At 37.9% G+C, this 14,212-nt stretch overlaps 1 protein-coding gene across 2 annotated transcripts in view; it reads left to right on the top strand.

The window, feature by feature from the left end:
* pi4kaa (phosphatidylinositol 4-kinase, catalytic, alpha a) overlaps positions 1-11,127 on the top strand; it is a 36,558-nt gene extending 25,431 nt beyond the window's left edge. For both annotated transcript variants that reach the window (XM_013276215.3, XM_019360714.2), the window contains exons 43-54: positions 258-378; positions 3,580-3,709; positions 3,815-3,885; positions 4,737-4,809; positions 4,902-5,082; positions 5,178-5,282; positions 6,114-6,239; positions 7,441-7,561; positions 7,830-7,989; positions 8,175-8,264; positions 9,368-9,451; positions 9,669-11,127. In XM_013276215.3, the coding sequence (XP_013131669.1) occupies positions 258-378; positions 3,580-3,709; positions 3,815-3,885; positions 4,737-4,809; positions 4,902-5,082; positions 5,178-5,282; positions 6,114-6,239; positions 7,441-7,561; positions 7,830-7,989; positions 8,175-8,264; positions 9,368-9,451; positions 9,669-9,720 (1,314 nt within the window). In that variant the 3' untranslated portion in view covers positions 9,721-11,127. The remainder of the gene's footprint in view (positions 1-257; positions 379-3,579; positions 3,710-3,814; positions 3,886-4,736; positions 4,810-4,901; positions 5,083-5,177; positions 5,283-6,113; positions 6,240-7,440; positions 7,562-7,829; positions 7,990-8,174; positions 8,265-9,367; positions 9,452-9,668) is intronic.
* Positions 11,128-14,212: the final 3,085 nt, after the last annotated feature.

Genomic DNA, 14,212 nt, shown 5'->3' with positions numbered 1-14,212 from the left:
ATTAACAATTCCACCTTTGCGGATTTCATGACTAAAAATTCCATGCTCTAGTCTGTGATAACTTGGGAGATTATTTTTCCTTCTACAAGAAGTTCATCATATTCCCTTCCAAAAAAAGAAAGATCATTAATTGTGGGAGCTTAAACTATGAGTTTATCAACAGATATTTGTGTTTTTGCTAAAGGCAAAGGAGAGAGATATAATTAACTATAATAATAATACCAATATAAGCTTTGTCTGCTCTCTGTCTCGGTAAGATGGGTTACGTGAGAGAATATATCCTGTGGGCAGCCCAGAAGTCTCAGCTTCTTGCCCACCAGTTCATCTGGAACATGAAGACCAACATCTTTATGGATGAAGAGGGCCACCAAAAAGACCGTGAGTAGAGACTTATCGAATTGCGTTAGTTAGTCTGAGTAACAAAGAAAGAAAAGAATGAACTTGTGGTTATATTAAAACCTACATGAACACACTCAGTAAAGATACTTTTTCAAAGTAAAACATGAAACTGTTTCTATTCAGCTCTTCAAGCTCCTTCAACTGTCTCGTACAAAGTTAACCTAGTTAAGTCAAATTTAAGCTTTTTGAGAAATAAGTAAAGAAATAAGCAAAGGTAGAATTGTTAAAAAGGTGATCAGAAAAAAGTAAAGGCAGAATAGGTTTAATAAGAAATAAGTGACATATTCTATTATCATGAATTGACTCAAAGTGGGTAACCAAGAAAGAGTTCACACAAAAAGTTTACTTAAATAAAAGATAATTTATTCAACATAACCTAACCAAAAAAACAAAGATAACCAATGTATTGATGCAAGATGGATTGGAAGAGACAGACTTAACAGTTCTTCTGGGCCAACTTTTATAGCCTGAGGTGAGCTGCATTAGCTGACGATCCTCCCATGCCAGTCATCAGTAACAGCAGACCAGGACTTTCTTGAGAGTGAGAGGGGTGTTACACCCCCATTCTTAAAAAAATCAGTGTTCCACCTTGACATTGGAAATTAATCTAAAAAAAAAAAAATCATAATTCATTAACAATAATGCAACATTAAAACATATGCCATTTAATAAAATGGCCACCTGACCCATCAAGCCAGCTAACACCAACACCCTTACCAAATCCAATTCCTCTAGCCAGCAACATGAGTAACCTGGATCAAATTCAAGGAGGAAAAAAGAAAACGCTAGTAAAAATGCTAGATATAGTAATATGGCATGGCCAAGCTGGAGATTTCTAATAGTGTAACTGGCATATAGAAGAGTGCAAGTGGTATCTCCCCCAGGTTGCAAATCTGTTCTTGCAAATAGGTTAAACAGGAAAAATTCTTAAACCTCATAATAGCGAAAAAATAAATAAATAAAAATCAAAGGGTTGCTCCAGATCTGAAGAACTAGAATCACAAGCCACACTAATCATAATGTCCAAGACATTAACAAATAGGGAACCAAACTACAATAATGTTCGCACCTATTAAAAGTACATTTAAGGAGCTCTACACCAAAGCTACTAAACCAAGCTACCAAGTTAATTCTTTACTGCACTATTCAAGATCAGCTCTGCAGTTCTTACCAGTTATGTCTATCGACATAGTTGCTGTACACCATGCCCACTATTGAACAGTCCAGTCATGTGTTCTGTAAGGCCACAACCCATGAGACAAATGAAGTGGTGAAGCACCAGCAATAGTTCCCACGCTCCCCAGCCCTAGTTCTTCAGTTCAAATTATAGACAGATACTGGTGGTGAAAATATTCACCACCAGTACGATCGACTTTTACTGGCACGATAGACTTTCTGGAAACCAGAGAAATGCTCCCACGATATTGTCTTCAACCACATTCCCTGCTGCACTAAAGAGAAACCATAGTTGATCTCCTATTGAGATCAGACATTTAAGCATACTAAAGGGTAATTCACCCTTCAGATGAAACCAAGCCAAGCAAAGTGGAGGCTATTCATGCTCTCTTCCGAAATCAACCACATCAGCCATGTAACCAGTCACATTGGTCACAATGCTAAATACCAGTGTCACGGGTTCAAAATATTGGGGATGGATACAAGAGGAAAACCAAAATAACAACACTGGTCCGGCCGGGTCAAGTCAAACGATGATTTTAATGAACACACGTGTGGGAGATGAATACTGCACGCAGACAGCATCGATCTCAAAATGGTGGAGCACTGCTCAAACTCTTATAGCCTCTAGTGGCCCCCACCTAATCATAAAAGCCTAAACATTGACATTCTTTCTCTCACACGGCGCCTAAGCTATGACCTTGGCTCCCTGTTTATCTGCTCCTGCTGAGATGGGGCAGAAAACCTCTCTGGTATGTTCTGCTCTCTTCTAATCAGACAAATAAGGCGATGACTTTCTGAGAACAGTATTTCTTATAACTCAGCCCTATAATGCATCATAAAACAATATCATTCATTCACAATAAATCAGCAGTCAAATGTAATGCAAATCAGTTTAACAAATGTAATAGCTATCACCTTCTTCTAATTCAGGAGAATAATGCAAACTAAAACTACATAATATTTATCTTTAATTACGGGTATAACATGGCATAAGGTAATATTATAATCCCACACCATCTTGGGGTGGCTGTAGCTCAGAAGGCAGAGCAGGTCATCTATTAATCACTATTAAAGTTGACTGTTGCTCCAGTCTGCATACTAAAGTATCCTTGGGCATGATACCTGAGTTGCCCCTACTGTGTTCCTCAAAATGTGAATCTTTGTGAAATATATATATAAAGAACTTAGACATAGAAAAAAAGTGTGTGTGTGTGTGTGTGTGTGTGTACGGGTTCGTACTATCCTGGTGGGGACCAAAATCTGACATTTACTATACTGGTGGGGACTTTCTGCACCGTGGGGACCAAAATCCAGGTCCCCTCGGGGTTGAAAGCAATTTTCACACTGAAAATGTGGTTTTAGTGTCAGGGTTACAATTAGGTTATGGTTAGGTTTAGGGTAAGGGTTAGGGTTAGGCATTCATTTTTAATGGTTAGGGTTAGGGTAAGGGGCTAGGGAAACCATTATGTCAATGGGATGTCCCCACAAGGATAGCAAACCAGACGTGTGTGTGTGTGTGTGTGTGTGTGTGTGTGTGTGTGTGTGTGTGTGTGTGTGTGTGTGTGTGTGTGTGTGTGTGTGTGTGTGAATAAGCTCGTGGCTCAAGAGTTGGCAGTTCGTCTTGTGATCGGAAGGTTGCCGGTTCGAGCCCCGGCTCGGACAGTCTCGGTCGTTGTGTCCTTGGGCAAGACACTTCACCTACCGCCTACTGGTGATGGCCAGAGGGGCCAATGGCGCGATATGGCAGCCTTGCTTCTGTCAGTCTGCCCCAGGGCAGCTGTGGCTACAACTGTAGCTTGCCTCCACCAGTGTGTGAATGTGAGAGTGAATGAATAGTGGAATTGTAAAGCGCTTTGAGGATCTCGAAAAGCGCTATATAAATGCAATCCATTATTATTTCATTATTATTAATAAGACACGTTGTATAAAGAGCATTCTCAAATAGAGTAGAAAAGCACTATATAAGAATAAGTCCATCTAAAATTGAATGTTTCTGCATAGCTGACATTGGGGAGCTGTTGGAGCAGATGGTTGAGGAGATCACAGGTTCACTGTCAGGTCCTGCCAAAGATTTCTACCAGAGAGAGTTTGACTTCTTCAACAAAATCACCAACGTTTCTGCTATTATCAAGTAAGTCTGTTAGCTTGTATTCTGCTATTCGTCATAGTCATGTATGTGCCACAACCACAGATAAGTTTAAATTCTGCTGTGTTTGTTGTTTGCGTTTTTCCCCAGGCCAGTTCCAAAGGGCGAGGAGAGAAAGAGAGCTTGCCTCAAAGCTCTGTCCGATATCAAAGTGCAGCCAGGTAATGAACTGTCTGAGAGTAAATATGGGTGCCTATTTGACTCTGTAAACTGTAAACTTCAGTTAAATCTTCTGTGAAAACAGTTTTAATCTAAGTATTTTAACAGCACATTGTATGAACAGGGTGGGGTGCTCAAAATGACGTCATATAGAGAGTAGAAAAAATGACTTTGGTCATGTTTATTATGAGCATCCACCAGTACTCTACATTCATTATAATACATTATAACGTAAAACTCTGTACACAGAGCTTGTACACAGAGCACACAAAAAGAAAAAATATCAATATAAAATGAATAAATGTATTTGCTTGCTCTTAGTCATATTGCATGGGTCTGAATAAGGATCCTGCAGCTATTTATTTACAGACTGTCCCTTAAAGACTGACATAATGTTCTTTCATTGTGTCAAATGATATTGATAAAATATCTTCACTTCACAGAATCAATTTGTTTTTCTGTTTCCAACCACTTGGCCAATATATAATACCTTTTGTCCATACAGACAAACACATGCCTGTGTTGTGATATTAAAACACTGCGTAAGCCCTTTGTGTTGTAAAATAAAGGTGTATTCTTATAAGGTCAGGCATTTCTTCCTGCCTGTATAGTGTGCTTCTTAGGAGAGCAAGCTTTGAAAGGACAGATTAAAGCGTTTAATTTACACCCTTTAATTTTGCAAACAGATTTAAGGTTACAACACTGCTCTGTTTACTCTGACAAAGACACAGCAGTGCTGAAATGTTAGTCTGCTTGCAAAGGCAGAAGCTGTGAATTAATCATTGTGCTTCAGGCCCTTCTGTCCTTTCAGAGTTTGAGTCTTATGTTTGTATCTTGTCTTGCTGTTTTCTAGGTTGTTACCTCCCTAGTAATCCTGAAGCCATAGTACTGGACATTGATTACAAGTCTGGAACACCTATGCAGAGGTAATGTTGGGTCTTTATTTGTGTTTCATAGAGTAGTTTCAGTGATAAGTATGACTGTAACTTATGGGAGTGTGTGTTTTCTGTGTTTGCAGTGCTGCCAAGGCTCCCTATCTGGCCAAGTTCAAGGTGAAGCGCTGCGGAGTGAGTGAACTTGAGAGGGAGGGTCTCCGCTGCCCATCAGACTCTCTGGAAGATGGAGAGGAGAATCCAGATGGGTCAAAGAAGGTTTGCTGGCAGGCCGCCATCTTCAAAGTGGGAGATGACTGCAGACAGGTACAGCATTTCTCTTTGACTGTCTGATCAATGTCTGACACTTCATACTTCATACTCAGACTAATTTCCCTTTGTGTTTTTTATCCTTTCTCCAGGATATGCTTGCACTGCAGATCATAGGGCTTTTTAAGAATATCTTCCAGCTGGTCGGCCTGGATTTGTTTGTCTTCCCTTACAGAGTGGTGGCTACTGCACCAGGGGTATGGCTCTTTTCTCTAATATTTCTTCTGCTTTCATCTCCTTTCCCCATTTACTTCAGTACTAAGTATTAAAAATTTAATGTTTTTTTTAAAGATTTTTCATCATTTTATTTATAAAAATAATAAAACAATCCAAATAGAACACTATAGGAATGGAATACATTGTAGCTCTAATTCAAATTGCATTGTCCCCAAAATGTTTTATTTTATTTACAGCTTAAAATACCATGTAAAATTCATTCTGACACATCTACATCCCCCTATTGTTTCAGTGTTTGTGCAGGTCAGCAGCATCTTGACAAACTGGAACATGCTGGAACAACTCTTCTAGCTACTCAGTAAAAATAAATATAATGCTAGAATGCAAACCAACTGACAGTTTGGCTCTGTTCCAGCTGTGCATACATGTCCTGTTTTGACATCACTGTAAACCAGTACAGTTTTCAGATACACAGAAAGAAAAAACAATGGTATCGTCATATTACATACTTGTAATTGTACTCTAAAACAATGAAAACATTAATTTTGTATAAAATATCATCTTTAAATGTAAAACAAATGCCAGTAAGCTTCCACATTATTTTTTAATACTGTAAATGAGCATATCCAGTTTTGTTGTTGTTGTTAATCGAAAGACAGACCACGTTGGAAAGTGACCCTAAACATGGTGTATGTTTTATAAACTAATGTACATTAGAGAAAATTGTCGATTTGACATTTTGTGCATCTGCCACAAAGTTACTTTTCCTGTAATCTTCTGTAGCTGATTTGGGATAATAATGGAGGATATTCTGATAAACGTCACATATCATCACATCTTCTCTTCCTCAGTGTGGCGTGATTGAGTGCATCCCGGATTGTAAATCCAGGGACCAGCTCGGTAGACAGACTGACTTTGGAATGTATGATTACTTCCGGAATCAGTATGGTGATGAATCCACCCTCGCCTTCCAGAAGGTATAGAGCTTAAATTATGGGACTCTTCAACTCAGTGTTGCATAATTCATAATGAGGATTTACTAATACTTCAGAAGGATTCATAGATGGTTCTAGTATGACAGGCTAGCCTAGTAGGATAGCCTGCCAAAAAGTCTTTTCAAAGTAAAAGTGGAATAGCCATATGGTTACATACATGTATCATGAGTGTTTTAATCTGAAATTTAGTAATCACAGGGACACGTTGTGGTTGGTGGTTTTCTGTCTGCCATTTTAAGCAAGGTGTATATTGCTAGCTTGGTTTGCTAAGATTCCTAAACATCAGTTCAGTAACAGTCACCAGCATGTGTGGACCAATAGGAGCACAAAGCAATTTTCAACACACAACATTGTCATTTAAGCGAGAGAAATCACAAATGGCACATACATTGTTTGTGTGGTCACAGCAGAGATATATGACTCTCTTATCTTTTAGCGTGACACAGGAACCATCTTATGAGACAAACTGAACTAACTAATTATCAAGTTATAATAATAATAATGATAATAATAATAATGGATTGGATTTCATATAGCGCTTTTCAAGGCACCCAAAGCGCTTTACAATGCCACTATTTATTCACTCTCACATTCACACACTGGTGGAGGCAAGCTACTGTTGTAGCCACAGCTGCCCTGGGGCAGACTGACAGAGGCGAGGCTGCCATATCGCGCCATCTGCCCCTCTGGCCAACACCAGTAGGCGGTAGGTAAAGTGTCTTGCCCAAGGACACAACGACCAGGACAGAGAGCCCGGGGATCGAACCGGTGACCTTCCGGTTGCAGATACGCTTCCCAACCCCCCTGAGCCACGGTCGCTCGCCCCTATAGTTGAGTGTAACCAGCCATACAAAAGACCTAACTGAAAAAGAATTTCGTTGTGCAGCTTTCTTAACAGTGACTTCTCTTAATAGACAAACTTAACCTGCTTATCTAAAACTGTACTGAAACACTAGTAAAATCTGACACCTGCCACTCTTTACTCTTTATGATGTTCCTTGTGAGAATGGATAAGATGTGTATAAAATTAATAATGAGTTCCTGACATGAAAAAGGCATATCCATGATCCTTGTATGAATGCTTTGGGGAACACATTCATGGACTGTCATCTAAGAAATTTTTGAATGTGGTGGGAAATGGGCATAATTATACCTCATTATCACGTGTATGTTCTTTCTGCAGGCTCGTTATAACTTCATCCGCAGTATGGCCGCTTACAGCCTTTTGCTGTTCCTGCTGCAAATCAAAGACAGGCACAACGGCAACATCATGCTGGACAGCAAGGGCCACCTCATTCACATAGGTGGGGTGTATGGGTTTGATCTGGATGTTTCCTTTTTTTTATCATTGTTATTATTTTATGATTATTTTTTTTTAAACTGTAAGCTTCTTGAATGTCCACACTTGATGGACAGTAGTTATTATTGTTTCATTAATTATGATCATTATTAACTTTTATTAATTATTGCTCAAATCTGGGCACAATGTTTTAAACAAAGTTGTACACACCAGAGAGTAGTTTCATCAATTTTACAGAGTAATGGTGAAGGTTTGGCATATTTTGTTTGCAGATTTTGGCTTCATGTTTGAGAGCTCTCCTGGAGGTAACCTGGGCTGGGAGCCAGACATCAAGCTGACAGATGAGATGGTGATGATCATGGGAGGCAAGATGGAGGCCACACCTTTTAAATGGTTCATGGAGATGTGTGTCAGAGGATATCTGGCTGTACGGTATGAAGCTGAAAAAACAAACCAGTGTCTCCAGTAGTTTTGTAGAAAACAAAAAGGCTTTCATGGTTGTTTAAAGGTTTCTGTCAAATAATTTTTGTGCTACATGGGATTCATCTGTGAAGAAAGTAGTGGCAAAGAAATTGTCGATATTGTAACTTTATGTTGTGTTTTCTCTGGTCAAACAGCCCATACATGGATGCAGTAGTTTCTCTAGTGACCCTCATGCTGGACACTGGACTCCCATGTTTCAGAGGACAAACCATAAAACTTCTCAAGTAAGTTCAACAGTGTGACATCTCAGTGTTTTTGCTTCTATGGTGAGTTAGGCTACGTTCACACTACAGGTCTTAATGCTCAATTCCGATTTTTTGATCAAATCCGATTTTTTTGTCTGCTTGTTCACACTACAAATAAAATGCGACAGCAAACGCGTTCTAGTGTGAACGCTCAAAGCGACCCGCATGCACAAAAGAAGATGTCACACACAACGGGCTGTTTAGACCCAGAGCAAACAATATTGTTTGACTGATGGCCCTTAATATAAAGACTTCGGACTTTACGTTTCCCAATTTGTGCTTTAAGTTATTTTGTTATTTACATAATAATGTAGATAACCTAATAATTATCCGTATTGCTGTTTTAGAGGAGCGGTGCTTCAAAGGATAGTTGCAGATTTCGGTCAGAATCTGCAGATTATACAGTACAAATAAAATGTTCACGTTTCTCCAACGTTGTCTTCCCAACAGTTTCACTAACATCTACACTGGATGGCCAGGAAGCGTTCGCGGTGTCTTCTCGGGCGCTTCTCCGGCGCTGATAATTGGCATCTGCCTTGTATCAGTGACGTAAAAGACGGATTTAATGCGACATGACCGTTCAAACAGCAGTCGCTTTCTAAAACATCGGATATGTATCGGATTCAGTACCACATACGAAAGTGACCCAGATCGGATTTGAAAATATCGGATTTGTGCTGTTCACACTGTCATACCATGATCGGATATGGGTCGCATAGGGTCAAAAAAATCGGATTTGATGCGCTTTCGCCTGCAGTGTGAACGTAGCCTTATTGTTCTGTGACTATATTGTATGTAGTCAATATTATGTCAAAAATCTCCCATACAGTAAAATCCTGCCAATTTATCTCAGACTAGAGCACTATAAAAACTAGTATAGAAATAAATATTTGGTAATATGTGTTTTGACAGCTATTCTGTAGGTGTCAAAAAAGGAAGCAAAACAAAGCGCAGCCACCTGGAGTTAAAAAAACAATCAGTGCAGCATGTAAGGCACACTTCCAGTGCCACTGGACTGTGAACCTGTTATTTCCACCCAAAATGTGTTCACATTGATTGTTTTTTCTTTTGTTTTTTGTCAGAGGACGTTTTAATCCGCAAATGAGTGAAAAAGAAGCGGCAGCATTCATCATCAAAGTCATCCAAAGCTGTTTCCTCAGTAGCAGGTGACAAAATACTTGCATTACTTAATTTGTGCTGCAGTTGTTACAGAAGACAAACGTATAAGCCCATTGCCAAAATTGGTCAAATATTGTATAGTGTCATTTTGGGATATTAAAGAACTTTATTAACACACCCATAGATAAAGGAAAAAGGTGTTTATATATTTTTATTATTAACATTGTTCCTTCTAATAAATATTTGTTAACTTCATTTTAACAGGAGCAAGACATACGACATGCTGCAGTATTACCAAAACCAGATTCCATACTGAAGATAATCTCCCAGCCTTCCACTGTGCATCCAGAACAAACGAGCAATGCTGTGTTTTTATAAAACTGAATGAGGTGGTGGTCCCGAACACTACTCTGCTCCTCAGAGTTTGGCAAAAATGATGCACTTTAACGCTAAATCATCTCATTCTCATGTAATTACTTACACAAGACTGAAAAATGATGTGTGTCGTTTACTAAACAGGTATCTGAAAGGCCCTTTAAGTATTTTCTTGATGCTGTTACTTGTTACTGTGCAACACTAACTTAAGGGTCACATTAGAGGAACTTGGCCTAAAAGGGAGCCATCTTTACAGTGTTTGTAAAAAGCAGCTGTTATCATTTTGTTCCTATGCTGTTACCCATTTTGATGCACTTTATTGAGTACAGTATTTCTGCAGCTTCACCTGCCTACAGTCAAGAGATTAAAGCTCAAATGTAAGACATTAAAATACTCTGAAGAAATGTAGATGTTTTTAAATTCATCCAAAATGAATGCAGCAGTCAATCAACATTTAACCAGTAGTCTTTAGAAATGTAAAGGTGTTTAGAGAATCAGACATACTTATGCTGTAGCTTGTACTGTAGATTATTTGCTGTAGAATCACATCAGCACAGGCGGTTTTCTGTGATGTATGTGTAGGGTTATGTGTGACAAACTTTTAACTGTGCTACTTTGATGGTTACACCTTTTCATGCGAGTCTTTATATGTCATATCTGTTGTATGGAGGCATTTTTACACAAAACTTTGGTTCTGGTTGAGCCTTTTGTTCCCACTAATTTACCAATAGTTGACATTGTATCTCTATTTGTCTAGAGCAGATGCACACAGCAGAAAGTTCTGCGAGGTTATACATTTAAGTAGCACTTACTTAATCTGCAAAACAGCTCACATTAGTACAAGTAATTACTGTTAAATAACACATAAAGAGAGCAAGTGTTGCAGCTGGAATGTGCATGGCATATGTTACTCACAATCAAAATACAAAACTTATTTTGTATGAACAAAATAGTTACATTAACATAGGCAAATATGAGCAATATTAAAAGACTTTCATGCAGCGTTTATTGTGCAGGATTGTGTGTCTTTTCTTGCTACTGCCTGTCTTTAGATTATAAAACAGAGGCACAACTGAGACAAAAAAGTGAACCTTATCTTATCTTGACTTACAGTGTTAATGAGGAAAAAAATAAGATTTTACTTTATAGTGGTTACAGGTTGTCGTTACTTGAGGGGCCATGGTGCTAGTACATTAAATGCAATGAATAAGAGCCCGAACAATTTGGTGGCAGCAATATTTTTCCAAGAGGAAAAGAGCAAATAATGTATCTTTGGTTTCACTGAAATTTTTATAAACTCTTGGAATGGATCCAAAAAGGTGGCAAAACTCATACCAGGTAGTCCAAATGTGAAATTCCCTGTACACTGAAACACAGTGCTTAACATCTGTGGCCTACTTTATTACTCGAGAGGAGCCAAACTTGAATCAGCTGCTACACCAGAAAGGAGTTCCAGGTTAGAGAACACTGGAAATAAAAGCACAAGGTGTTATAGTGAATAGATCTAAAATAGGCCCACAAACTTAACCAAGAAATTCATTTTTCCTACTTTTTCAGTTTCTTTTTACTACTTTCTTAGTTCTTTTCACTTTTTACTTTGCTCTTTACCCTTCTTCCAAATTTTTCCATGTTTCTCTCCATTTTTAATTTTTTCATTCCGATCCCTTTTTCTTTCATTTTTCTTTCCTACTTAGCTTTACATCACGCTATCATTTCTTATTACTTTAATTCTTTATTTCTCCATCTCTTGTTTTCTTTTTCTTGTCTTTTTCTTTATTTCTCCTGCACTATTTGTTTGTTTGTTTTTACATTTTTTCCCCCCACGTGTAGTATTAAATGCTTAAATACAGCACACAGGCTGGACCATGACCCATTGGTTACTACTATTCTGTCTGTCTGATAGCATGTGTCAGAATACATGTGTGCAATATGTCTGCAAAACCCTGTTTGGAAACATTCCTCATATTAACATTATTATTATCTTTGCATCAAAACAATCCTCTTGGCTTACTGATGCAGATGATGATTATACCTAAAAAGCCATTTCTCCTTCCCATGGTAGAATCACAACTGTAGTAATACTTGACATAAAAAGAACTTTATGCAATATATATTTATGTGTATTAATGTTGTATCTGTGTGTTGTGTTCTGCAAATGAAATTACAATGATTCCCTCTGTCCCAGTCCTTGTGTGAAAAGTTTAGTGCTGCAGCCATGTTTTCTTATTGTATTTCTCAAAGTGTTTGAGTATATGGAAATTAAATGGGAGGATGTCCCTACTGAGGTCAGTAGTAGGTTTTACTGAAATTCTGTTATTTTAAACATGTAAGTCATCCCTTATGTTAACCAATATCTGTCTGAAGCTTTGGTCATCTTGCATGCTTTACCCATATATGGCTGTCTTTGTGAGGTACAGTCTGGGTTTTAGCTGGGAGTGAAGTTAGGGAATTTTTTCTGGTCATCATTTTGTGACAGACCATCATTGAGCTGTTCTAGGGTTCAGAACAGAACTAAGTATGGGTCAGGGTTAAGGGCCTGGGAGTGCATTCATTAATGCCCTCATAGAAATAGCCATATGGTGTGTGTGTGTGTGGGGTGGTGGTGGTGATGGTGCTAATGTGTGGAAACTTGTTATTATCAGATTAAATGTCAACATTTCACCAGAATCAGACTGTCAGTGTATCATTAATTCTTTTTTTTGTGTGTTCCTCTAAGTCTTATTTCATTGTCATCTTTCCTTTCTCCTTACATTGGCTCTTTTTTAACTGTTCCTTGTTTTGTTTTTTTCGTCCTTGTTTTCTTTTTCATTTCATTCTTTTACATACTTTTTTTCACTTTTCTTTGTTAATGTTAATTTATTTTACCCCTTTATTTTATTTTTTCTCTACTCCTTTTTTTCATTTCTTTCTGAGGTGAAAAAAAAGAAAGAAGAAAAGTTTAAAAACAAAAAAGTAAAAAAAACCAAACAATCATAGTGGACAAAACAAACAATTAAAAAAAAAGTGGTCAGGAATAAATAGCAAACATATTTTGGAAAATCAAACTTTCCTTAAAATAATAGTGTTTGAAGGTATCAGATAACATTAGTTTTATAGGTTATGTGAGCCTGGCAACCACTGAATGAAGACAAGGAAGAGTTGGAAGACCATAAAGCCAACGACACTGATCTTTGACCTCTCTGAAGAAACTTAAGCAGACTCCTTACAACAGTTGGAATAATAAGAAGCACAAAGTGCAGTTGTTTAATTTTAGTAGTTTTTTTCCATACTTAAACAAGGTGATTTTTTAAATTTCTGTAATTATGTTCTAAATGTGGTCATCTGATATCCATAATGTCAAGAGATTTATTCTAAAGACACTTCTTCAGCTAAGAGTCTAAGGGTAGAAACACACAGACGCTGTGGTTTTCACTTGTATACAAGGGCGGTCACAGAACGCTCACACCAGAGTGGGGGCCCTGTGATGCGCGCTCTGTTCTTGCACTTGTCTTTATTTATATACAAAAGTAATACAACAGTGAATACATCTATTCATAGGCAGAGGAATGTTAGTGCGTAGGGAGTGAAGATAAGAGTGGTTCAGATGTATGCGCGTGTGTTGTGAGATTCAGAAGGACGCGGCCCCTCTTCTTGTTAGAGAGCGCAGATAAAAGTGTCCAGCTCTCCTCTTCCTGCTTGTTCAGCTATTATCGCTGTGAGAAAGAATTTATAAAACAGTCTTGTAGTGGACAACAGTCTAAGTCATCAGAGGTCAACATACAGTATTCTATCATATGCAAACTTATATCATTAAAAGCTTATACTGACTACTAAGTACAATTTTCCATTGACACATAAAAATAACCAAAAATGTGTAAAATAACAAACCCTTACTCTTTATTTTAACACTGGGCATCAAAGAGACTGGTGGTTTATACCAGTAGCACAAAGAACACGATGACTGTGGGATGACTTGTCATTCACAAAGAAGCCCCAAGACAAACAGCTGGCAGAACTGAACTCTTCGTCTTCTTGTTCAAGTTGGTCTTTCTGAAATTCTGAAAACTGGACTTAGTGCTAGCTAGCAGCAAGATACAAAAATCAATATATTGAAATCAATAATGCATAATATTTTTGTGCAGTAACTGTTAATAGTTCCATGAACCATTGAGCCAGGCATGTTGTTATATGGATTTCATTAATATTGCTCCAAAGGTTATCAACAGTAGATATTTATTTCTAGTGTTAAGTTGTTTTAATTTGGCATTTTAAATACTTTTTAAATTAGGCAAATTTAGTGTTCACACTTTATGTTTGGGTAATGCCAATTTTACCTGATTGTTCAATGGTAATTTTTCATGGGTAAGATGTAATACCCTAAGATATGTAATACCCTGTAAGATAATACCCTGATTCAGGCAGGTCTCCTAAAAATCATCTTTAATTCAGTTCAG

This window comes from Oreochromis niloticus, linkage group LG7 (genome assembly GCF_001858045.2).
Source record: "Oreochromis niloticus isolate F11D_XX linkage group LG7, O_niloticus_UMD_NMBU, whole genome shotgun sequence".
Taxonomy (NCBI): domain Eukaryota; kingdom Metazoa; phylum Chordata; class Actinopteri; order Cichliformes; family Cichlidae; genus Oreochromis; species Oreochromis niloticus.
Note: the sequence above shows the minus strand (reverse complement) of the source record. Positions and strands in the feature narration are given on the sequence as shown.